At 37.6% G+C, this 27,700-nt stretch overlaps 1 protein-coding gene across 1 annotated transcript in view; it reads right to left on the bottom strand.

Annotated features, from left to right (window-relative positions):
• MEI4 (meiotic double-stranded break formation protein 4) overlaps positions 1 to 27,700 on the bottom strand; it is a 237,584-nt gene that overhangs the window by 175,458 nt on the left and 34,426 nt on the right. The window contains exon 2 of the mRNA XM_030929606.1: positions 17,217 to 17,752. Within this exon, the coding sequence (XP_030785466.1) occupies positions 17,217 to 17,752 (536 nt within the window). The remainder of the gene's footprint in view (positions 1 to 17,216; positions 17,753 to 27,700) is intronic.

Genomic DNA, 27,700 nt, shown 5'->3' with positions numbered 1-27,700 from the left:
TCCAGAGAATGAGGAGAAAAGTTCCCAGAAGTCTGAAAGAAGCCACTACTGAGGGCTCACTGGACTGAAATGCACCAAGTTTCTATTCCTGGCAAAGGAGATTAAATTAGAATTATCCTTAGACCAAGGAGCTCTATGGATAGCGGCATGGTCTACTTGGAGGAAGGCACAGATATTTTAGTAAAATCAAAGGGTAAGAGTGAAAATTAATACTGGTTAGGTACAGTAAGCAGAAAAAAGCCCCCAAAAGATATTCACATAAAGTCCCTAGAATCTGTGACTGTTACCACTTTATTTAGAAAAAGGTCTTTGCTTCTGCACAGCAAAAGAAACAATCAGCACAGTAAACAGACAACCCAGAGACTGAGACAAAATCCTTGCAATCTATACATCCAACAAAGGACTAATAGCCAGAATCTACAAGGAACTCAACAAATCGGCAAGAAAAATAAATCCCATCAAAAAGTTGGCTAAAGACATTAATAGCCAATTCTCAAAAGAAGATATACAAATGGTCAAGAAACATGAAAAAATGTTCAACATCACTAATGATCAGGGAAGTACAAATCAAAACCACAATGCAATACCACCTTGCCCCTGAAAGAATGGCCATAACCAAAAAATAGAAAAATACTAGATGTTGGCATGTATGCAGTGAAAAGAGAACACTTTTACACTTCTGGTGGGAATGGAAACTAGTACAACTGCTTTGGAAAACAGTTTTGAGATTCTTCAGAGAACTAAAAGTATAACTAGCATTTGATCCAGCAATCCTACTACTGGGTAACCACGTAGAGGAAAAGAAGTCACAATACAAAATATATATACATACATATACACCCATGTTTATATCAGCACAATTTGCAATTGCAAACATATGAAACCGGCCCAAATGCCCATAAATCAACAAGTAAACAGATTCACAGTCGAATTCTAGCACAGGTACAAGGAAGAGCTGGTACCATTCCTTCTGAAACTATTCCAATCAATAGAAAAAGAGGGAATCCTCCCTAACTCATTTTATGAGGCCAACATCATCCTGGTACCAAAGCCTAGCAGAGACAGAATAAAAAAAAGAGAATTTTAGACCAATATCCCTGATGAACACTGATGCAAAAATCTTCAATAAAATACTGGCAAACCGGATTCAGCAGCACATCAAAAAGCTTATCCACCATGATCAAGTGGGCTTCATCCCTGGGATGCAAGGCTGGTTCAACATATGCAAATCAATAAATGTAATCCATCACATAAACAGAACCAAAGACAAAAACCACATGATTATCCCAATAGATGCAGAAAAGGCCTTTGACAAATTCAACAGCCCTTCATGCTAAAAACTCTCAATAAATTCGGTATTGATGGAATGTATCTCAAAATAATAAGAGCTATTTATGACAGACCCACAGCTAATATCATACTGAATGGGCAAAAACTGGAAAAATTCCCTTTGAAAACTGACACAAGACAGGGATGCCCTCTCTCACCACTCCTATTCAACATAGTGTTGGAAGTTCTGGCCAGGGCAATCAGGCAGAAGAAAGAAATAAAGGGCATTCAATTAGGAAAAGAGGAAGTCAAATTGTCCCCATTTACAGGTGACATGATTGTATATTTAGAAAACCCCATCGTCTCAGCCCAAAATCTTCTTAAGCTGATAAGCAACTTCAGCATAGTCTCAGGATACAAAATCAGTGTGCAAAAATCACAAGCACCCTTATATACCAATAACAGACAAACAGAGAGCCAAATCATGAGTGAACTCCCAATCACAATTGCCTCAAAGAGAATAAAATACCTAGGAATCCAACTTACAAGGGATGTGAAGGACCTTTTCAAAGAGAACTGCAAACCACTGTTCAATAATATAAAAGAGAACACAAACAAATGGAAGAATATTCTATGTTCATGGATAGGAAGAATCAATATTGTGAAAATGGCCATGCCGCCCAAGATAATTTATAGATTCAATGCCACCCCCATCAAGCTACCAATGACTTTCTTCACAGAATTGGAAAAAAACTACTTTAAGTTCATACGAAACCAAAAAAGAGCCCACATTGCCATGACAATCCTAAGCCAAAAGAACAAAGCTGGAGGCATCACGCTACCTGACTTCAAACTATACTACAAGGCCACAGTAACCAAAACAGCATGGTACTGGTACCAAAACAGAGATATAGACCAATGGAACAGAAAAGAGACCTTGGAAATAATACCACACATCTACAACCATCTGATCTTTGACAAACCTGAGAGAAACAAGAAATGGGGAAAGGATTCCCTATTTAATAAATGGTGCTGGGAAAACTGGCTAGCCATAAGTAGAAAGCTGAAACTGGATCCCTTCCTTACTCCTTACACAAAAATTAATTCAAGATGGATTAGAGAGTTAAATGTTAGACCTAAAATCATAAAAACCCTAAAAGAAAACCTAGGCAATACCACTCAGGACATAGGCATGGGCAAGGACTTCTTTTCTAAAACACCAAAAGCAATGGCAACAAAAGCCAAAATTGACAAATGGGATCTAATTAAACTAAAGAGCCTCTGCACAGCAAAAGAAACTACCATCAGAGTGAACAGGAAACCTACAGAATGGGAGAAAATTTTTGCAATCTACTCATCTGACAAAGGGCTAATATCCAGAATCTACAAAGAACTCAAGCAAATCTACAAGAAAAAAACAAACAACCCCATCAAAAACTGGGCGAAGTATATGAACAGACACTTCTCAAAATAAGACATTTATGCAATCAACAGACACAGGAAAAAATGCTCATCATCACTGTCCATCAGAGAAATACAAATCAAACCCACAATGAGATACCATCTCACACGGGTTAGAATGGAGATCATTAAAAAGTCAGGAAACAACAGGTGCTGGAGAGGATGTGGAGAAATAGGAACACTTTTACACTGTTGGTGGGACTGTAAACTAGTTCAACCATTGTGGAAGACAGTGTGGCGATTCCTCAAGGATCTAGAACTAGAAATACCATTTGACCCAGTCATCCCATTACTGGGGATATACCCAAAGGATTATAAATCATGCTGCTATAAAGACACATGCACACATATGTTTATTGTGGCACTATTCACAATAGCAAAGACTTGGAACCAACCCAAATGTCTATCAATTACAGACTGGATTAAGAAAATGTGGCACATATACCCCATGGAAAACTATGCAGCCATAAAAACGGATGAGTTCATGTCCTTTGTAGGGACATGGATGCAGCTGAAAACCATCATTCTCAGGAAACTATTCACAAGAACAGAAAACCAAACACCACATGTTCTCACTCATAGGTAGGAACTGAACAATAAGAACACCTGGACACAGGAAGGGGAACATCACACACTGGGCCTGTTGTGGGGTGGGGGCAGGGGGGAGGGATAGCATTAGGAGATATACCTAATGTAAATGAGTTAATGGGTGCAGCACACCAGCATGGCACATGAATACATATGCAACAAACCTGCACATTGTGCACATGTACCCTAGAACATAAAGTATAATTTAAAAAAAAAGAAATTGTGGTATATAAATATACTATGAAATACCACACAGCCATAAAAAGGAATGAAATAATGGCATTCACATCAACCTGGATGGTATTAGAGACCATTATTCTAGGTGAAGTAACTCAGGAATGGAAAACCAAATATTGTATGTTTTCACTCATACGTGGGAGTTATGCTATGAGGACGCAAATGCGTAAGAATGATACAATGGACTTTGGGGACTCAGGGGAAAGGATGGGAGGGGGCTGAGGGATAAAAGACCATGCACTGGGTACACTGTACACTGCTTGAGTGATGGGTGAACCAAAATCCTAGAAATCACCACTGAAGAACTTATTCATGTAAGCAAACACCACCTGTTCCCCCAAATCCTATAGAATGAAAGAAGAATGAAAAAAGGGTCTTTCCAGAGGTGATTAAATAAAGAATCTGAGATTAAGAGGTAATCCTGAATTGTCTAGGTGGTCCCTAAATGTCATCGCAAATATTCTTGTAAGACAGGCAGAGAGATATTAGACAAATGGTAGAGATTATGTGAAGATGGAGCAGACAGAGATGCAGCCACAAGTCATGAAATGCTGGCAGTCCCTAAAAGATATTAAGAGGCAAGGAAAGATTCTCCTTTCATGCTACAGGAAGATGTGTGGCCCTGCATACACTATTATTTAAGAATCCTGGCCTCAGAACCGTGAGAGAGTATCTTTCTTTTTTTTTTTCTTTTTTGAGATGGAGGCTTGCTCTGTCACCCAGGCTGGAATGCAGTGGCACAATCTCGGCTCACTGCCAGCTCCACCTCCCGGGTTCACGCCATTCTCCTGCCTCAGCCTCCTGAGTAGCTAGTACTACAGGTGCCCACCACCATGCCTGGCTAATTTTTTGTATTTTTAGTTGAGACGGGGTTTCATCATGTTAGCCAGGATGGTCTCAATCTCTTGACCTCGTGATCCGCCCGCCTCGGCCTCCCAAAGTGCTGGGATTACAGGCGTGAGCCACTATGCCTGTCCTCTTTCTGTTCTTTTAAGGCACTAGTTTGTGGTAATTTGTTACAGCAGCCATAGAAAACTAATACAGTATAGGCAACATACCAATCCTTTCCAGTCTATATTTTTCTAAACTCATTATGTAGCTCTCTACCCTCCTCTTTCTCAACCTTAAAACACTGCTTCTTTTCAAATATTCAGATAACATCCTGGCTCAGGCACATATGCTATGATAACTGTCTTAGAATGACATGTTAGACTACAAAAATTCTTACTCCAACTCTCTACCTACTTAACCTCCTCTCATCCTGTTTAAAAGCTACTTCCTGCATTAGGCCTTCTATGTCCCAACAATCTAAATTAAGTCCTCGCTTACCAGCCTTTGGTAAACATCATTTTACTCTCTATCTCCATGGATTCAACTGTTTTAATTTTTAAATGCCACAAATAAGTAAGAACATGTGAAGTTTGTTTTTCTGGGTCTCATTTATTTCATTTAAAATAACGGCCTCCAGTTCCATCAATGTTGTTGCAAATGATGGGATCTCATTCTTTTTTATGGCTGACTAGTACTTCATTCTGTGTATGTACTACATTTTATTTATCCATTCATCTGATGATGAACACTTAGATTGCTCCCCAATTTTAGCTATTGTGAATAAGGCTGCAGTATACATGAGAGTGCAGATATCTCTTTGATGTACCGATTTCCTTTCTTCTGGGTATATACCTAGCAGTGGGGTTCCTGGATCATTTGAAGTTCTATTTTTATTCTTCTGAAAAACCTCCAAACTGTTCTTTACCTACTTAACTTCCTCTTGGATCATTTGAAGTTCCATTTTTATTCTTCTGAAAAACCTCCAAACTGTTCTCCATAGTGGTTGTACTAATTTACATTTACACCAACAATGTACAAGTGTGTTTTTTCCCTCCACATCCTCACCAGCAGTTGTTATTATCTGTCTTTTTTTAAAAAGCCATTTTAATTCAGGTAAGATTACATCTCACTATGATTTTAATTTGCATTTTCCTGATGATCAATGATATTGAGGACTTTTTTCATATACCTGTTTGCCATTTGTATTTCTTTGGAGAAATGTCTATTTAGATATTTGCCCATTTAAAAATCAGATTATTAGATGTTTTTCCTATAGAGTTGTTTGAGCTGCTGATATAGTCTAGTTATTAGTCCCTTGTCAAATAAGTAGTTTACAGATATTTCCTCCCATTCTGTGGGTCATCTTCTCACTTTGTTAATTGTTTTCCTTGGTAGGCAAAAGCTTTTAACTTGATGCAATCCAGTCTGTCCATTTTTGCTTTGATTGCCTTTGCTTGTGGGGTGTTACTCAAGAAACCTCTGCCCAGACCAATTTGCTGGAAAGTTTCCCCAATGTTGCTTCATAGTTTGAGATCTTAAATTTAATTTTTAATCTACTTTGATTTGATTTTGTATATGTTGACAGATAGGGGTCTAGTACCACTACTTTACATACAGATATCCAGCTTTTCCAGTACCATTAATGGAAGATACTGTTCTTTCTCCAACGTATGTTCTTGGCACCTTTGTCAAAAATGAGTTCACTGTAGATGCGTAGATTTATTTCTGGGTTCTCTATTTTGTTCCATTGATTTGTGTGTGTGTTTCTATGTCAGTGCCACACTACTTTGATGACTACAGCTCTCCAGTATAGTGGTAATGTGATTCCTCCATCTTTGTTGTTTTTGCCCCATATACTTTTGGCTATTCTGGGTCTTTTGTGGTTCCATATAAAGTTTAGGACTATTTTTTCTATTCTGTTGAAAAATGCCATTGGTATTTTGATAAGAGATTATAATGAATCTATAGATTGCCTGGGGTAGCATGAACATTTTAGCAATACTGATTATTCCAATCCATGAACATGAAATATATTTTTTCTGTGTTTCCTGTCCTGTTTTAATCATCAGTGTTTTACAGTTTTCATTGAAGACATCTTTCACTTCTTAAGTTTATTCACAGTTCTTTTATTATATTTGTAGCTATCATAAATGGCATTACTTTCTTGATTTCTTTTTAACATTTTTCACTGTTGGCATATAGAAATGCTAGTGATTTCTCTATGTTGATCTTGAATCCTGCAAATTTACTAAATTTGTCTTCAGTTCTTATAGTTTTCTTGTGGAGTCTTTAGATATTTTCAAATAAATGATCATATCATCTACAAACCAAAATAATCTGAATTATTAATTTCCAATCTGAATGCACTTTATTTCTCTTTTCTGATTTTTCTAGCTAGAACTTCCAATACTATGTTGAAAGTGCATATCCTTGTTATTTTCCAGATCTTAGAGGAAAGGCTTTCAGTTTTTTTCCCATTCAGCATGATACTGCCTGCAGCTCTGTCAAATATGGCTTTTATTCTGTTGAGGTATGTTCCTTCTATTAATATATCCAGTTTTTTGACAGTTTTAATCCTGGAGGGATATTGAAGTTATCATATGCTTTTTCCACATCAATTGAAATAATGTTTTTTGTCATTCATTCTGATAATATGATGTATCACATTGATTGATTTGTGTATGCTGAACCATCCTTGCATCCTGGGTTAAATCACACTTGGTCATGATGAATGACCTTTTTAATGTGTTGTGGAATTTGGTTTGCTAGATTTTTGTTGAGGAATTTGTAACAGTGTTCGTGAGGGATACTGGCCTGTAGTTTTCTTTTTTTGATGTGTCTTTGTCTAGTTTTGCTTTCAGGGTAATACTGGCCTTTTAGAATGAGTTTGGAAATATCCTCTTCTCCTCTATTTTTCAGAAGAGTCCAAACAGGATTGGTATTAGTTCAAAATTAAATGTCTGATAAAATTCAGAAGTGAAGTCACTGATTCCGGGATTTTCTTCACTGGGAGACTTTTTAATTTCACCATTAATTATCTTTTTATTTCAGTTTAAAGTTTATTTTATGACAGTCACAAAAAGAATGATGTATAAAATAATAACATAAATTTCTATAATTAGAATTTCAGGGGTATAATTTTCTCTTATTTTAGGTTTAGGGGTACAGGTGCAGGTTTGTTATATAAGTGAACTCGTCATGGAGCTTTGGTGTACCGATTATTTTATCACCCAGGTTCTAAGCATAGTGCTCAATAGGTATTTTTTCTAATTCTCTCCCTCCTCCTACCAACCACCCTACAGTAGGATCCAGTGTCTATTGTTACCCTCCTTGTGTCCATCTGTGCTTGCTATTTAGCTCACATTTCTAAGTGAGAACATGTAATATTTCATTTTCTGTTGCTTTGTTAGTTTGCCAAGGATAATGGTCTCCAGTTCCATCCATGTTGCTGCAACGAACGTGATTTTGTTCTTTTAATGACTGTATAGTATTCCACAGTGTATATGTACCATATTTTCCTTATCCAGTTTACTGTTAATGGGCATTTAGGTTGATTACATGTCTCTGCTACTGTGAATAGTGCTGCAATTAACATATGCATGCATCTGTCTTTATAGTAAAATAATTCATATTTCTTAGGGTATATACCCAATAATGAAATTTCCGGGCAAAACAGTAATTCCTTTTTAGTTCTTTAGAAAATCACCCCAATACATTCCACAATGGCTGAATTAATTTACACTCCCACCAACAATGTATAAGTGTTTCCTTTTCTCCACAACCTTGCCAGTATCTTTTTCTGATTTTTTAATAACAGCCATTTAGACTGGTTGAGATGGTATCTCATTATGGTTTTGATTTGCATTTCTCTAATTAGTCATGTTGAGCATTTTTTTCATGTGCTTGTTAGTCACATGTATGTCTTCTTTTGAAAAGTGTCTATTCATGTCCTTTTCCAACTTCATAATAGTGTTGTTTGTTTTTTGCTTGTAAATTTGTTTAAGTTCCTTATAGGCTCTGGATAAATAAGACCTTTGCCGGAGCACAGTTTGAAAATATTTTCTCCCTTCCTGTAGGGTGCCTATTTACTCTGTTGATAGTTTATTTTGCTGTGAAGAAGCTCTAAAGTTTAATTGGATCCAATTTGTCAATTTTTTCTTTTTTTGCAATTGCTTTTGGTGTCTTCAGCATGAAACACTGTACAGAACAGTATTTCCTAGGTTAACTCTCAGGGTTTGAGTAGTTATTTTGTTTTACATTTAAGTTTTTGGTCCTTCTTCAGTTGATTTTTATATATGATGTAAGGAAGGGGTCCAGTTTCAATCTTCTGCATATGGCTAGCCAGTTATCCCAATACCATTTAATGTGTAGGGAGTCCTCTCCCCATTGCTTGTTTTTGTCTACTTGGTCAAACATCAGATGGTTGGAGGTGTGGAGCATTATTTCTAAGCTCTCTATTCTATTCCATTGGTTTATGCATCTGTTTGTATACCAGTACCTTGCTGTTTTGTTTACTGTAGCCTTGCACTGTAGTTCATAGGTAATGTGATACCTCCAGCTTTGTTCTTTTTGCTTAAAATTGCCTTGGGTATTTGGGCTCTTTTTGGTTCTGTGTAATTTAAAAAAATTTTTTTTGTGAAAAATGTGATTGGTATTTTGACAGGAATAGCATTGAATGTACAAACTGCTTTGGGCAGTATAGAAATTTAAATGGTATTATTTTTTCCTGTCCATGAGCATGGGATGTTTTCCATTTGTTTATGTCATCTATGATTTGTTTGAGCAATGTTTTATAATTCTCATTGTAAACTTTGTATTAGGGCTCCAATCTCATTGCTTGTTATTGGCCTATTCAGGCTTTAAATTTCTTCATGGTTCAATCTTGGTAGGTTGTGTATGTTAAGAATTTATATAATTATTCTAGGTTTTCCAATTTATTGGCATATAGCTGCTCACAGTAGCTGCTAATGATACTTTGAATTTCTGAGGTATTGGTTGTAATGGCTCCTCTTTTGTCTTTGATTATCTTTACTTGGGTCTTCCCTCTTTATTCTTAGTCTAGCTAAAGGTTTGTTGATTTTGTTTATCCCAGGTGATCTCTTGGTGCTCTACCCCACTGTGGCCAAGCTGTACTCAGGCTGCAAAACAAAGACCCCTTTACTCTTCTGTCTCCTTTTCTCAAGCAGAAGTAGTCTCTCCCCAAAGTTACCACAGCTGGGAATGTGCTGGGTCACACCTGAAGCCAACATGGGTCTGGGTCTCACCCAAGGCCTGTGGTAAATAGTGCCTGCTACCACTACTAATTATACAGGGCCCAAGGGCTCTTTATTCAGCACATGATAAATTCTGCCAGGACTGGGCCCTTCCCTTCAAGGCAATGGGTTCCCTTCTGGCCTATGGTGTGTTTAGAAATGTCATCCAGGGACTAGGGTCTGAGATGGGGGCCTTAGGAGTCTGCCTGTTGCCTTATTCTACTGTGGATGGGCAGGAATCCAAGTTACAAAACAAGGTCCTCTTCCCCTCCACCTTCCTCAAGCAGATTGAAGGGGTCTTGGAGATACAATCTGTACTGCCTGGGGTTGGTGGAGGGGTGACACAAGCACTTCCTTTGTAGTCTCATCCGGTATCTCACTAGGTTCCATGCACTCCAAGTTCCCTGGCTCCAATCCCAGCACAGCACCAGGACTTGTGCACGAATTGCAGTCCTTGTGGTCTAGGTTGCCTTTCATGTTTTATTTAGAACCCCAGAACACTTTAGCCCATGGTGGCAGGACTTGCCAAAACTCAGGTTCCAATTGCTAGGATGGATGATTTGCCTCTGGCCAGGCCTAGTATAAATGTTGCCTCTATGGGCACAAGCTGAGTTCTGCCCCCTGTTGCTTCCCACTGATAGGACAGCAATAAGTTGCAAAGCAAGGTCCCACAATCAGTATATTCTCTCTACCTCAAACACACAGATCATCTTTCTGTGCCATATGGCTGCTGCCAGGGAATAGGGAAGGGGTGGTGTAGGCAATTCAAGACAGATTTTCCTGCCCTCTTCCATGACTCTTTCCTTCATGTAATGTTAAAATCAGGTACTATTATAGCTCACCTGATTTTTGGTTCTCATGAAGGTCCTTTCCTGTGTGGACAGTTGTTCAATTTAGTGTTCCTGTGGAGGCAAAGGGGGTGCAGCAATTGCTACCGTGTTCGAGTATCTTGCTCTGCCTCCTTTGACAGTTTTATTTTTATGTGCACACAAGCAAAACCATATAACTTATATTCAATTAGAAACTAAGATGACAAGGTTGTATATGCAATTATCAAGTTTCCAAAAGACTGTTGTTTATAGCCAATAAAAAAGAACAAGAAACAGGTGACCTTATATTGTACCACAGAACAGGACTTTTCTTTCTCCTTTTGCTGTCTGTATACAATTTTTTTTTTTTTTTTTTTTTTTTTTGAGACAGAGTCTTGCTCTGTCACCCACAAGGGAGTGCAGTGGCACGATGTCAGTTCACTGCAACCTCTGCCTCCCAGGTTCAAGCAATTCTCCTGCCTCATTCTCCCAAGTAGCTGGGACTACAGGCACGTGCCACCACATCTGGATAATTTTTGTATTTTCACTAGAGATGGAGTTTTGCCATATTGGCCAGGCTGGTCTCGAATTCCTGACCTCAGATGATCCACCTGCCTCAGCCTCCCAAAGTGCTGGGATTACAGGCATGAGCCACCATGCCCAGTCCTATAAACATAAATTTTTACACATAATATAATTTAGCAATTTAACCAAACCAGTGTAAATATTATCTTTATACAATTTAGAAAAATGTCACTAAGGTCTTTCATTACCAATGAATATTTTCTTTAATGCATTAACAAAAGTTTATTTCTTTTGCACTTAGGAAAAAAATCTAGAAAACTGTAAAAATTAATGATGGAAATATGACATAATACCATGAGGAAAATATTCAGCATCATATACCTGAACATGAGACCTAGGTCTTCTAGTACTGGTTAAGTACTTCCAGTGAATTCATTAACCTGCCTGACCTCAATTTTCTCATCTATAAACTGAAGGCAGTAATAACAACCATGACACAGAGATAATAAGCTCCATGTGAAAGTACTTTATATACTATAAAGCATAATAGGAAGACTGCTATTATTTTAATAAGAGGTATTTAAATGTATAGTATACTTTGAAAGTAAATTGAAGAAAGTTCCGTTCTGTCTCTTCCTCCTTCCTCTGCATGAGCAATGAAAGTTAAACACTGCTTTGAAAATTCAGAAAATGTTTGATTTATATACTGATGCAGTGATCAAAAGAAGTATTACAATTCTGGTTTATGATACAACTGTTTCAATAAATGTTTATCTAATTAAAGTAAAATTGCAGGAACATTAACCCATATTTTTCCTTTTATATGTGTGTGTGTGTGTGTGTGTGTGTGTGTGTGTGTGTGTGTGTCAGTTTCTTCCTCTGTGGTCCAGGCTAGAGCGCTGTCATGTGATCTGTTTTCACTGCAACCTCTGCCTCCTGGGCTCAAGCAATCCTCTCACCTCAGACTCGTGAGTAGCTGGGACTACAGGCACGCAAGACCATGCCTGGCTAAGTTTTTTTGTACTTTTTGTAGAAACAGGGTCTCACCATGTTGCCCAGGATGGTCTCAAACTCCTGGGCTCAAGTGATCCGCCCACCTCAGCCTCCCAAAGTACTGGGATTACAGGGATGAGCCACCGTGCCTGACTTTTTCTGTTATTTATTGAGGGAGTCTCACTGAGTCACCAGGCTGGAGTGCAGTGGTGAGATCTCGGCTCACTGCCACCTCTGCCTCCTGGGTTCTAGCGATTCTCCTGCCTCAGCTTCCCAAGCAGCTGGGACTACAGGCGCACACCACCATGCCCAGCTAATTTTGTAGTTTTAGTAAAGACAGGGTTTCACAATGTTGGCCAGAATGGTCTCTATCTCTTGACCTCATGATCCGGCCGCCTCGGCCTCCCAAAGTGCTGGGATTACAGGTGTGAGCCACTGCACCCAGCTGTTTTCTGTTTGTTTGTTTGTTTGTTTTAATACAGCTATGCACAAGGATGAAATGACCCTTAACCTTAGACTTCCTTTATATTTCCCAAGGAATATTCTCAAACAAAGCAGACTGGTTAAGTAACTGGTTAATAGCCATGACCATAAAAAATCACAAACACAGAGGATAAGGCTGTTGGAAAGTTAGCACAGGAAGAAAAGCCAGTGTTATTACTAAAACAGTGTCCTAACTTGCAGCAGAGAAACATACAACAAATACTGCTACCTGAGCAGAATTAAATTAAAAAGTCAACAAATTTTACTGGTCAATACAATTATGGCATGAATAAGTTTCAAGATACGACTAAGGGATACATACTAGAAAAAAAAAAAAAAACTGATTTCAGCTGGGCATGGTGGCTCACGCCTGTAACCCCAACACTTTGGGAGGCTGAGGTGGGTGGAACATGAGATCAGGAGATCAAGATCATCCTGGCTAACACGGTGAAACCCTGTCTGTACTAAAAATACAAAAAAAATTAGCCAGGTGTGGTGGTAGGAACCTGTAGTCCCAGATACTCAGGAGGCTGAGGCAGGAGAATGGCGTGAATCCAGGAGGCAGAGCTTGCAGTGAGCCGAGATCACGCCACTGCACTCCAGCCTGGGCAACAGAGAGAGACTCTGCCTAAAAAAAAAAAAATCTGATTTCATGATCCATCATCTTCAGATTTATCCATAAACTGCCTGAAATGATCTAAGCACAAATGACTGTGACTGAAGCAAAACTGACAGTATAAGAAGGAATCGCCAACTTCAAAATGCTATATCAGAGATGCAACATGGCACAGCTCTATAGGAAGAGACCAGTGGAAAGAGTAATTAAAACCATGACATTCAAATAGTTAAATTTACAAAGGACTTTCCATAATTAAAACAGAAAGAAAAATATCCACTATGCCCTACTAAGCTCATTGGCCAATTGGAAGCTGTAGCTGTGGAAAATAGTGACACAAAAAGATAATATACAACTTCCTAATATATATGGAGGTGTTTCAGGAATGCCATGGTATTAAAAAGAGCTGCTGCTTAGAAAATCAGCTGATGGTATTTAAGTTTATGAGGGTATACGAAATATAAGTTGTCACTTCTTTTCATTATCTTATTTTCAATTCAAAAAAATACCTCACGTTGCTGCTACAACAAACTCAACATTGTCTTGGGCATAGTGGAGAAAATGAGATATAATCACTTCCTCAAGAGAAACGTAACAAAAAGAAACACTTATTAAGTTTTTATATGTTGTCAGATATTATGCTAAGTATTTAGCCCTATGAAGTCACATTTATTACCTACATTTTACAGATGTAGAACGTGGAAGTTAGTTAACTTATCTAAGGTCATAGCTAGTGAGTAAAAGCTTCAGAATTCTAATTCCAGCTATTAATCTCTGTGCTAAAAATCATTTAAAACTTGTTCACTTAAGATTCTTATTTTTTTATGTAGACATTTATCCTTATAAATTTCCTTATTACTACTTTTGCTGCATCCCACAGGTTTTGGTAAATTCTGTTTCCATTTTTGTTTGTCTTGAGATACTTTTGAATTTCCCTTTGATTTCTTCTTTGACACAAAGTTTGTTCAAAATTTTATTTTTTAGTTTCTACATACTTGTAAATTTTACCATTTTACATATTGTTGTTGAATTCTAATTTCATTATATTGTGGTCAGAAAGAAACATCTAGAAAGCTTTTGAACTTCTAAAATGGTTAAGACATGTTTTGTGACCTAAAATTTCATTTATCCTGGAGAACATTCTGTGTGCACTTGAGAAGAATGTGTATTCTTCTGCTGTTGAGTGGAAAGTTATGTATAGGTCAATTAAATCCATTTACTCTACAGCGTCGTTCAAGTCAGTTGTTTCTTTATTGATTTTTCTGTCTGGATGTTCCATCCATTATTGTAATTGAGGTATTAAACTCCACTACAAAGAATAAACTAAGCCCAAAATAAGCAGAAGAAAGAGAATAATAAAGATTGGAGCAAAAAAATAAATTGTGAACAAGGAAACAGTTTAAAAATACAAAAAATCTACGAGTTTGCCTTTTGAAAAGATAAAATAATTGACAAACCCTTACCTAGAGTAAGAAAAGAAAAAGAAGACAAAATCAGAAATCAAAAAGGAGATATTATAATGGATGCCTTAGACAGAAAATGGATCATAGGGGAAGTGTGATGAACAATTATATGCCAACAATCTGGATGACTTATAAGAAATGGATAAATTCCTAAAAATATGCAACTTACCAAAACTGAATCAGGAAGAAACAGAAAGCCTGAAAAGACCAGTAACAAATAAGGGGATTAAATCAGCAATCAAAAGTCTCCCAACAGGCCGGATGTGGTGGCTCATGCCTGTAATCCTAGCACTTTGGGAGGCCGACATGGGCAAATCATGAGGTCAAGAGGTTGAGACCATCCTGGTCAATATGGTGAAACCCCATCTCTACTAAAAACACAAAAATTAGCTGGGCGTGGTGGCATGCGCCTGTAGTCCCAGTTACTCTGGAGGCTGTGGCAGGAGAATCGCCTGAACCCAGGAAGTGGAGGTTGCAGTGCCACTGCACTCCAGCCTGGTGACAGAGTAAGACTCCATCTAAAAAAAAAAAAAAAAAAAAAAAAAAAAAGGCTCCCAACAAATAATCTGATGACCACACAGGTGAATCCTACCAAACATTCAAAGAGGAATTAAGAACAATCTTTCTTAAACTCTTCCTGAAAATAAAAAGGTCCACTTCCAAACACATTTTATGAGGTCAGGATTATCCTGATACCAAAACCAGGAAGTCTCTACAAGAAATGAAAACTATGGTTTTCATTTCAAACTTGTGATGGTATAGGTGGTTCTATGGATGAAGTATATATTTCTTATGTCACTTGCCATCGTGCCAGCCATTGCTGAACAGTTGGCCAACAGTAGAAGAACAAGTGAATGAATGGCTTTCTTACAGGGGTAACTGTCGCAGTTGGAACCTGAGTTTTGGCAAGCCCTGCCACCATGGACTAAACTATTTTGGGGTTATAAATAAACATGAAGGGCAACCTAGACCACAAGGAGTGCAATTCCTGCACAAGTCTTGGTGCTGTGCTGGGCTCAGAGTCAGGGAACTTGGAGTGCATGGAACCTAGCGAGATACCAACTGAGGCAACCAAGGAAGTGCTTATGTCACCCCTCCACCAATCCCAGGCAGCACAGCTTGCACCTCCAAGACTCTGTCCATCTACTTGAGGAAGGTGGAGGAAAGAGTAAAGAGGAATTTCACAAGTTTATGTGTAGTTTATTCTACACATACTCCTCCTTCCATACAATTCCCAAGGTTACTCTTGTGTAGGAGTAAGTCATATCAACCTCCAATACATATATATAAAGGCAAAGACTAGACTGGAAAATATTTGCATCATTCAGTAACTCTGATGTGGAATATAAACGCCAGTATCTTCAAGGTTCCAAGTTACACAAAGACTGCTTAAAGTAGTTTTTAAAAGAAAGCAAAAGTATAAAAAGAAGTTTAAAAAATATGAAGTATTTAAGATATTTTGATGGTTTAGAAATGGATTTTATATCTCAGATACAACTATGGCAAATTTGATATTTAATTCCTGATTGGCCATGTCCAAAAGAAAAAGATTTCCATTTTCCAGACAGAAAATTCAATATCTTTCACAAATGCCAAAAGCTTAATCATAAAGTTTATAAAATATTGATCAAATCATACCTTAATAGAGAAGGAAAGAACAGCTGTACATGAAACAAATTGGTTTAGCAGTGCAAATTTTATCAAAATTTTGAAAACTCAAAGCCTCCACTGTACAAAAACTCTAAATGTTAGATCATAGCACTGAGGCAAATATTTAACAATAATGTATCCAAAGAAACAAGCTCCAATAACCTTTTTCCTATAGTGAAATATAGTAAATAAGTTAGATAGACCTTTTGGTTTATTCTATTATATTTTGGTAGTCAATTCAAGAGGATTAAAATGTAAAGCCATTTGGAATTTCCCAGTAAAAGGATCAGATGGCAAAGAAGGCAGAAATAATTTGAAAAAGAAATTCTCTACCATGTCTCAAGAGCCAAACAACAAAACAACTTCAGGTTATCTCAATGTCACTTGTTAAAAAAGAATCCCTGAGTAAATCTTCCTAAGCCATGTTAAATAAATAAGAAAAAAACATAATAAAGCTTTATATTATGTGCTCCTTAGCCAATTTATTCAATTCACCCACACCTGCAGAGGGTCCAGGAGGCATTTGCCACTTACAAGGGAAAGGTCAAAAGAAGAGAAAAATATTCCTCAACCCCAAGGCATTTGCCAGTCAATGCCAGAAAAACAGCAAATTCAATACAGTACAGAGAATCCATTATGAGGAATTTAACACTCACAGAAGTTAAGTTTAGAAAACCTTATTTGTTAGCGGTTTTCTCAAAAGTTTTGAGACTTTTTGAACAACAGGAAATAGAAACAGAAAAGGGAAAACATAAGAAGAAAAGAATCCAAGGGTGCTGATAATAAAACAGAGAAAGTAATTCAAAGCAGAGAAGAACAAGCTTGAAGCAAAGGCATCTATGCAGAAAACTATGTTGTAGAAATCAGAGGCTAGAGGTGGAGACATCATGACAGATAAGAGCTGCAGACAGCTGCAGAAAAAGACCCACTAAGGTACTCCTTGAACCACAAGGCTAAGGGACAACAACAGACATTACCCAAAGAGATGCTCACTAAAATTACTAGCAATTTATGAATAAAAGAGGGATTTATTACTTACCCGATTTATATGATTGTTTCCTAAAATAGCATGTAGTAGGGTTTTCTCAAATTCTTCCAACTTCTTGGAACACTTTTTAAGAATATGACTAGACAAGTTACAGTCACTGATGAGACTAGCTAAAGTACCAACAGCCTCTGTCCAAAATCTTGAAAAAGGAAGTTTGGGATTACGGTAAAAACTGATCAGGCCATCCAGCAACTGAAAAACAGAATCAGAGACTGTGGAAGAGTCTTTTTCAAAGTGGGTTAAGTCTCTTTTAAGATTACCTGATTCTGTCAAGTTCTTTAATTCAAGAAGATGCTGCAAGAATTGCATGTGAGAAGACAAAGGATTTTGCAGGATAGCACAAGGTCTTTTCACAAGAGGCAGTGGTGGAAAGTGAGTGGGGGTACAGCTTTCTACAAAGTGCTGGGACAGGTCTGAGAATTCAGTTCTCTGCTCATTTGACAAATCACATCCAGAATCTTCCATCGAAGTTAATGTACTTTCAGAACTCTTAGGTTCCTGAGCCTCCAACTGGGAAGATAGGTTTCCTGAAAAATAAAGGAATAGAAGGATTATCTTCATGAAGCTGAAATTTCTTCATGTAAAACTAGCCATTGATACTTATTTAAAATAAGAAATGAAGTATATAAATACACATTAAGCATTTAACAAGCAGTAGTGTAAAAACTGAGTAAAGAAAAAACTGTGAAAGAAATTGAAATGACTGTAGAAAAAAGGTCTTTATCTTCATGGGTAGAAAGGTGATTCATTCATGTATTTTCAGGTCATTATGCTTCATTCAATTACAATACCATGCTTGAAAAATGCAGAGGAGAAAGCCACAAGACCTGAAGAAAGTCACAGTCTGGTAGTGAATCCAATAAGTAACTACAAAGCAATAAGGTGTACCCAGACATAGAGATTTGCCGAGGGAACTATAAAATCAGGAGGGCTACTGAACAGCCTACCTTGTTAGATAAGTGTATCCTGGAAGAGGTCATGATGGAACTACTTATAAAGTAGGAGTTCAAAGTTAAAGTTAGGAGAAGAGAGAAGGCAAGATAATTCCATACACCTAAGGGGTAAGTGTAAACGCATAAATACAACAGGAAAAATAATAGCATTTGTGTTTATGAGGACTCTCAAGTAATTTGATGCTGCTTCCACAGAAAGTATAAGAGACTAAGATACATAATGTAGAGGGCAGATCATAAAAGATAACACAAGACATATTAAGAACCTTACAATTCATCCTATAAAGTGTAGAGTGAATTTCCAACTTGAATAATATTAAGACCCCTTTGGAAAAATTATGCAGATACACACATAAAATATCTGATATACAAATATAAATATATACAGATATCTACATATCTCTGTGTATGTATATCATATATGTGTGTATATATGTGTATATACATGTATATGTACCTGTGTATGTACATATGTGTGTATGTGGTATAGATCCATGAAACTATGTCTATAACTTCTAGAATTTCCTCATATTGGCTGAAAAATACTGCATTTAAAGCTAAATCTAATTACTCTAGGTCACTCTTTGACAGATATGCCATCATAAACACAAAGTGGTGGTTGTTTTTAAAATGATTATCAGTAAAACGCACAAACCAAATTGAAACGTTCTCATTGAATATTCTGAAGCACACACACATATCTATGAAACTAAGTATGAGAAATATTACTGTCAGCAGTGGGAGCAGGAATGAGGCACTGAAAGTTGTAATGCAGAAAAATGAAATGGTCTTATTTCAATTTCATCATTCTGTTGGTTATAGGAAGGTCTTATTTGAGGACAACATGATAAAACATTGAGAGATCAACTGAAAACACTTCTATTAGTCCCAACATCGGTGAAGAGTGAAATGAACTAAGCAGCTGCAGTGGAAGAGAAAGAAAAGGACTGACTGGGAAAATAAACACAAAATATCAACATGTAATCTGGAGACCAGCTTATTGACTGAATACGGGCAATGAAGTGGAAGTATGAATAAATGCATTCCATAGTTCTGACTTAGGTGACAAGGTAGATTATGGTGCTACCAACTGAAATAGTAAAAAGATAGAAGAACTGGCTTAGGAGAGACTACAAAAAGTTCAGGTTTAGTCATGTAAACTCTGAGGCAGCTGGAGAAAATCTAGTCAGAGATGATCCTTTAGAAACTGTCACATAAGCCTAAGACCGGGGAGAAGGTCTAGACTGAAAATGCATTTTAGGAGTTATCAGTGTATAGATAGTAGAAACCATAAAAATGGTTACAATCACTCAGAGAGAGAGTATGGGCACTGAGTAAACAAAGGATCAAAAAAGGTACCCTGAATAGGATCAATATTTGAAGATATAAAGTCATTAAGCAAATAGAGAAGGAACAATTTAAAAGGTACAAGAAAAAAACGATTGTGTCATAAAAGTAAAGGAAACAGTTTCAAGAAGAGTTACATACATGAAGCAAAAAAGTCCACCAAAACAATAGGTTGAAAAAATATCTGTTGGAATTGCTAATTTAAAAAAGCAACAAAAAAGATAAGTTACCTCATTCATAGCAGGTTTATCCAGAGCAGTTTTCATCAATTGGACAGGGTGGCAGACAAAGAACTTATTGCAACGGACTAAAGAGTGAATGAGAAGAAAGTAAGCAAAGACTGGAAGTGAAGAAAGTAAGTGAAGACTGGAAGTAAGTGAGGAAAGTAAGTGAAGGACACTTCTGAGGACTTAGATCAGGAAAGCATAAAATGGATAGCAACTACAGACAAATGTGGCATGACAAATTGAGTGAAATGAGCAATTAAAAACAAAGAAAAAACACAATGGATAAGCAGAGGTTGGAAATATAAGAAAAGAATGGCAGGTGAGACATGGCCCTGGAGAAGATAGGAGACTGAGTCAAGGACCCAGTGGATGGGCTGGGATCTGTAATGTCAAAGTGAAAACTTTTCTCTAAGCTGAAGGAAAGAGGATAAGAAAGCATAGGGTTGTAGAGAACTACTACTGGCATACAGGAAGTTAAAGGAGATTTCACCTGACAGTCATATTTTCTTACATTTTGAGAAAGGGGGACAGTAGTTGAACAGTGCACAAAAATAATGGTAAACGTGACATCTTCTACATTCTCCATGATATATTCCTAAATCTATCTAATGTGTTGCTCTTGTCCTTCAGAAAAATCAGAAGCTGATGAGGTAGAATTGGAGGATTCAGATTTAACCTAGAGTTCATTCATTTAACAAGTGTCTATTATAACCATCAAAAATGTGCAGATATGTCCTTGCTAATTATCACTACAACTTCTATATGCCATGCTTAAAAGGAGATGATAATGCAGAAAGTTCAAAAAGTAGTTGTAACCAGAACAATGACCTATCAGCAAACATTAAACTGCATGTGGCTATATATATATATATATATATATATATATATTTTTTTTTTTTTTTTTTTTTTTTTTTTTTTTTTTTGGTGAGATGGAGTCTTGCTCTGTCGCCAAGCAGGACTGCAGTGGCGTGATCTCAGCTCACTACAACCTCCACCTCCCAGGTTTAAGCGATTCTCCTGCCTCAGCCTCCCGAGTAGTTGGGACTAAAGGCACACGCCACCACACCCAGCTAATTTTCATATTTTTAGTAGAGACAGGGTTTCACCATGTCAGCCAGGATGGTCTCCATCTCGACACTGTGATCCGCCCGCCTCCGCCTCCGCCTCCCAAAGTGCTGGGATTATAGGCATGAGTCACAACACCTGGCCTATTTCTATACTAACACAGTCAGACGGACTGATCATTTTAAGTAAATAGACACTGAAAATGACTTCTCAAGACATTAACTTCATTCTTCACATAAATAAAGGGGAAATATGGACTACGGTAATCTAGAAAATTATACTTTTCTTTCATGTAAGTTAAAATAATTTAAAAAGCAGAACAACTGCATTAACCTTAAAGGTAAGCTTAACTTCATGTGTAATTATTTCAAGATAAACTCAGAAAATGAATTCTACCAATGGATAAATTGGGAAGAAAAATGCGATTGCTAGTTTTTCTCTTTACTTCTCACTGCCATGCCTTTTGGCAAGCCACATCCACTCCATCTCATCCCCTTCAGGCATGATAAGTACAAATTTGAAGGAGTACCTCTACCAATGTATGCTATGGGGACAGGAATACACAAAATTGACCACCTTTCTTACAGGCTGCTTTATTTCTATACCATCAGAAAAAATGTCATGAGAGCATATGTTAGAAATGCTAATATGGAAAAACACACAAAGAAGAATCTCCTTTCAGTGCTCTAAAGGAATGCTTTAACATTGCAACAGAGAACTACGCTGGGATTTCACACAACATGGCTTCCATTGTTAAAGTCAAAATATCAAGCTGAATAAAAGAATCTTATATTCATATTTTATTATACAAACTAGATTCATCAAATAATTCAGCTAATATTCACAAAAACCCTGAAAGATATGTTATTTTGATCTCTAATTTGCCAATTAGAAAACGGAGCTCAGTTTGATTAAGACAACTGAGAAAAGCCACACAGTGAACAAGCAAAATCATTACATTCCAGGTCCAATCACCTTCCAATGACAGCAAAGAGGCTGTGTGCTCTATTCCAGCTTCTGTACGTTTCCATTATAGTGTTCATTGATTTCTACATGTTATCCACTTGTTTATGAGTTCCCTGAGGCCAGAGGCTCTGTCTCTTGTCATACTTGTGATCCTTTCACTAAACAATAGAATCACCTGCAGCAGACACTTCATCAGGGGAAACGCTTAGAGCCACAACTTGCTGTGGGCTAAAACAGGTCTTCTCTCATATTTATAATGAACCATGATCAACTCCTTGGAAAATTATACCAAACCACAACAATTACATAGATAGCCTAGAAAGATCAGATAGAAGGACAGAATTAGAAACAGAGAGAAGGAGAAGGCCGGGGGTAAGAGAGAGAGGAAGACGGAAAGAGAGAGAAAGGGAAGGAGAGAGAGGGAGGGGAGAGGGAGGGGAGAGAGAGAGAGAGAGAAACCAAAAGAATGTGGCTATTGCAATAATTATTTAAAATCAACCAACAAAAAGCCAATAATATGCTTTTTCATAGCATCTACTATTAATAACTTTTGTAACCCATAACCAATTTAGTTCTGCTTCTATCTGTCCTCAATGATGAAAACTCTGATAATTACAAATAGCATTTACACTGGAAGCCAATGCTTTCATATTGGAAACCACTCACTCCCTAATAAGATGAATAATATTGGGCAGCTGTGACTATAGTATGTGTCCTTACAAGAGGAAAAACATAAATAGGAAAAAAAGTTTTCTTAGAAAAGATGAAACATTTTCAATATTAGTATTAATGGGTTATACTATCTGATCATAGTCATATTTATTCATATAGATAAGATTTTTAAGTATCCATTCTCATTTGAGTAATATACAGCATGGACATAGACTAATATATCCTTGTGCCTTTAAATGGTTCTTTCAAAACTACAATCAGATTCTATTCTCTGTTTGTATGACTGAGTTAGACTTCAAAGAAGCATCATGCCCAAAGGAGAGAAAAGATAATGAAGCCATGCTGGTGCCGCTTTATGTAATTCCTGTTTTTCCAGGCGACACTAAGGTAAAGCAAAAGTCAAATAAGATTTCTCTCTTCCTATCTTATTGGGCAGATGAGCTTGGGATAACGTCTCTCCAATTTATTGCACCTACCTGTTTGTCATTAGATTTAATAGAGGTAAAATACACACATACACACACACACACACACACACCCCACTCCAGCACAGTTTGACACATATTGTTTCATGTTTTCTATTATTATTACATAATTATGGAGATCAGAAATCTAAATTATGCTAAAGTATGCAATCATAACCAAAAGTACATGAAATATCAATTAAAAGTTATAATAAACACCCAGCACATGGGAGTCCGAGGTGGGCAGATCACGAGGTCAAGAGTTCAAGACCAGCCTGGCCAACATGGTAAAACCCTGTCTCTACTGAAAATACAAAAGTCAGTCGGGTGTGGTGGTGTGGGCCTGTAATCCCAGCTACTCAGGAGGCTGAGGCAGAAGAATTGCTTGAACACGGGAGGTGGAAGTTTCAGTGAACCGAGATCGTGCCACTGCACTCCAGCCTTGGTGACAGAGTGAGACTTCGTCTTGGAAAAAAAAAAAAATTAATAAACAAAACCTACATAGTCCATCTACAATATTCTAAGTCCCTCTTATGCATTGGATAAGAGACTTTCTATTTCATTTCGCTGAACCCTTCACCCTTCCATTTTCTTTCAGTTTTTAAGGTCCACCTTGAACTCATTTACCATTTTAGAGTGGATCTCAAGTATACTTAACAAAATAGAGATGGGACCCACCTGTCACACATCCTGCCCTAGGAATACCCACACCAAGATTAACAGTAAATCTGTATATTTTGAGCTCCCCCTCAAAATTATTCACAATCACACCGGCTCTTTTTCCTTTTTTTTTTTTTTTTAGGAGACTGTCTCACTTGTTGCCCAGGTTGGTCTCACATCCTGATTCCTGCCCTCAAGGGATCCTTCCACTTCAGCCTCCCAAGTCACTGGAATTACAGGTGCCACCCACTCTGCCCAGTCACATGAATTCTTGATGCCTTTCTTACTTATTTCTACATTCCCTAACTTACCCATAAAATTAAACCCATTGATATGGTTTGGATCTGTGTCCCCATTTAAATCTCATCTCAAACTGTAATACCCACATGTCAAGGGAGGGACCTGGTGGGAGGTAATTGGATCATGGGGGTGGTTACTGCCATGTTGTTCTCATGATAGTGAGTGAGTTCTCACAAGATGTGATGGTTTTATAAGGGGCTCTTTCCCCCTTCACACTCTCTCTCCGCATGTAAGACGTGCCTGCTTCCCCTTCCACCATGACTGTGGGTTCCCTGAGGCTGCCCCAGCCATGTGGAAATGTGAGTCAACAGAACCTATTTTCTTTGTAAATTACCCAGTTTAGGGAAGTTCTTTACAGCAGTGCAAAAATGAACTAATACAAGAAATTGGTACTGCAGAGAATGGGGTACTGCTATAAAGATAACCTGAAAATGTGGAAGCAACTTTGAAACTGGGTAAAAGGCACAGATTGTAACCATTTTGAGGGTTCAGAAGAAGACAGGAAGATGTCAGAAAGTTTGGAATTTCCTAAAGACCTGTTAAATGATTTTGACCAAAATGTTAATAGTGATGTAAACAGTAAAGCCCAGGCTGAGGTGGTCTCAGGTGCAGATGAGGAACTTATTGGGAACTGGAGTAAAAGTAACTCTTGCTATGCTTTAGCAGAGAGACTGGCAGCATTTTGCCTCCGCCCTAGAGATCTGTGGAACTTTGTTTGTTCTGAGCTTCACTTCTATTTATTTATATTATACTTTAAGTTATGGGGGTACATGTGCAGAACATGCAGGTTTGTTACACAGGTGTTCACATGCCATGGTGGTTTGCTGCACCCATCAACCCATCATCTACATTAGGTATTTCTCCTAAGGGTATCCCTCCCCAAGCCCCCTAAAACCTCTACAGGCCATAGTGTGTGATGTTCCACTCCCTGTGTCCATGTGTTTCATTGTTTAACTCCCACTTATGAGTGAGAACATGCGGTGTTTGGTTTTCTGCTGTTGTGTTAGTTTGCTGAGAAGGATGGTTTCCAGCTTCATCCATGTCCCTGCAAAGGACATGAACTCATTCTTTTTCATGGCTGCATAGTATTCCATGGTGTATATGTGCCACATTTTCTTTGTCCAGTCTATTATTGATGGGTATTTGGGTTGGTTCCAAGTCTTTGCTATTGTGAACAGTGCTGCAATAAACACATGTGTGCATGTGTCTTTATAGCAGAATGGTTTATAATCTTTTGGGTATATACCCAGTAATGGGATTTCTGGGTCAAATGGTATTTCTGATTCTAGATCCTTGAGGAATTGACATACTGTCTTCCACAAAGGTTGAACTCATTTACACTCCGACCAACAGTGTAAAAGCATTCCTATTTATCAACATCCTCTCCAGCATCTGTTGTTTCCTGACTTTTTAATGATTGCCATTCTAACTGGCATGAAGTGATATCTCATTGTGGTTTTAATTTGCATTTCTCTAATGATCAGTGATGATGCACTTTTTTTCATATGTTTGTTGGCTGCATAAAAGTCTTCTTTTGAGAAGTGTCTGTTCAAATCCTTCACCCATTTTTTTATGGGGTTTTTTTTTTTTTTCTTGTAAATTTGTTTAAGTTCTTCGTAGATTCTGGATATTAGCCCTTTGTCAGATGGATAGTTTGCAAAAATTTTCTCCCATTCTGTAGGTTGCCTGTTCACTATGATGATAGTTTCTTTTGCTGTGCAGAAGCTCTTTAGTTTAATTAGATGACATTTGTCAATTTTGGCTTTTGTTGCCATTGCTTTGGGTGTTTTAGTCATGAAGTCTTTGCCCATGCCTATGTCCTGAATGGTATTGCCTAGGTTTTCTTCTAGGGTTTTTGTGGTTTTAGGTCTAACATTTAAGTCTTTAATCCATCTTGAATTCATTCTTGTATAAGGAGTAAGGAAGGGATCCAGTTTCAGCTTTCTACATATGGCTAGGCAGTTTACCCAGCAGCATTTATTAAATAGGGAATCCTTTCCCCATTTCTTGTTTTGGTCAGGTTTGTCAAAGATCAGATGGCTGTAAATGTGCGGTATTATTTCTGAGAGCTCTGTTCTGTTCCATTGGTCTATATCTCTGTTTTGGTACCAGTACCATGCTGTTTTGGTTACTGTAGCCTTATAGTATAGTTTGAAGTCAGGTAGTGTGATGCCCCCAGCTTTGTTCTTTTGGCTTAGGATTGTCTTGGCAATGTGGGCTCTTTCTTGGTTCCATATGAAATTTAAATTAGTTTTATTCAAACTCTGTGAAGAAAGTCAATGGTAGCTTAATGGGGATACACTGAATTTAAAATTTACTTTGGGCAGTATGTTCATTTTCATGATATGATTCTTCCTATCAATGAGCATGGAATGTTTTTCCATTTTTTGTGTGTCTTCTCTTATTTCCTTGAGCAGTGGTTTATAGTTCTTGAAGAGGTCCTTCACATCCCTTCTAAGTTGGATTCCTAGGTATTTTATTCTCTTAATAGCAATTGTTAATGGGAGTTCACTCATGATATGGCTGTCTGTCTGCCCTTGGTGTATAAGAATGCTTGTGATTTTTGCACACTGATTTTGTATCCTGAGACTTTGCTGAAGTTGCTTATGAGCTTAAGAGATTTGGGGTAGAGACAATGGGATTTTCTAAATATACAATCACGTCATCTGCAAACAGACACAGTTTGGCTTCCTCTTTTCCTAATTGAATGCCCTTTACTTCCTTCTCTTGCCTGATTGCCCTGGCCAGAACTTCCAGTACTATGTTGAATGGGAGTGGTAAGAGAGGGCATCCTTGTCTTGTGTGGGTTTTCAAAGGGAATGCTTCCAGTTTTTGCCCATTCAGTATGATATTGGCTGTGGGTGTTCATAAAACTCTTATTTTGAGATATGTTCCATCAATACCGAATTTATTGAGAGTTTTTAGCATGAAGGGCTGTTGAATTTTGTCAAAGACCTTTTCTGGATCTATTGAGATAATCATGTGATTTTTGTCATTGGTTCTGTTTATGTGATGGATCATGTTTATTGATTTGAGTATGTTGAACTAGCCTTGCATCCCAAGGATCAAACCAACTTGATCATGGTGGGTAAGCTTTTTGATGATGTGCTGCTGGATTCGGTTTGCCAGTATTTTACTGAGGATTTTCACGTCGATGTTCATCAGGGATATTGGTCTGAAATCTTCTTTTTTTGTTTTGTCTCTGCCAGGTTTTGGTATCAGGATGATGCTGGCCTCATAAAATGTGTTAGGGAGGATTTCCTGTTTTTCTATTTTTTGGGATAATATCAGAAGGAATGGTACCAGCTCCTCTTTGTACCTCTGCTAGAATTTGGCTTGTGAATCAGTCTGGTACTGGACTTTTTTTGGTTGGTAGGCTATTAATTGCTGCCTCAATTTCAGAAATTGCTATTAGTCATTTCAGGGCTTTGAATCTTGGGAGGGCGTATGTGTCCAGGAACTCATCCATTTCTTCTAGATTTTCTAGTTTATTTGCATAGAGGGTGCGAATTCTCTGTTGGTAGTTTGTATTTCTGTGGGATACATGGTGATTATCCCCTTTATCATTTTTTGTTGCATCTATTTGATTCTTCTCTCTTTTCTTCTTTATTAGTCTGGCTAGCGGTCTATCTGTTTTGTTGATCTTTTCAAACCAGCTCCTGGATTCACTGATTTTTTCAAGGGTTTTTTTTGTGTCTCTAACTCCTTTAGCTCTGCTCTGATCTTAGTTATTTCTCATCTTCTGCTACCTCTTAAATTTGTTTGTTTCTCTAGTTTTTTTTTTTTTTTTTTTTTTTTTTTAATTGTGATGTTAGGGCTAT

The sequence above is a fragment of the Rhinopithecus roxellana genome, chromosome 4 (genome assembly GCF_007565055.1).
Source record: "Rhinopithecus roxellana isolate Shanxi Qingling chromosome 4, ASM756505v1, whole genome shotgun sequence".
NCBI classification, from domain to species: Eukaryota; Metazoa; Chordata; class Mammalia; order Primates; family Cercopithecidae; genus Rhinopithecus; species Rhinopithecus roxellana.
This window is presented reverse-complemented; position numbering and strand designations above follow the sequence as displayed.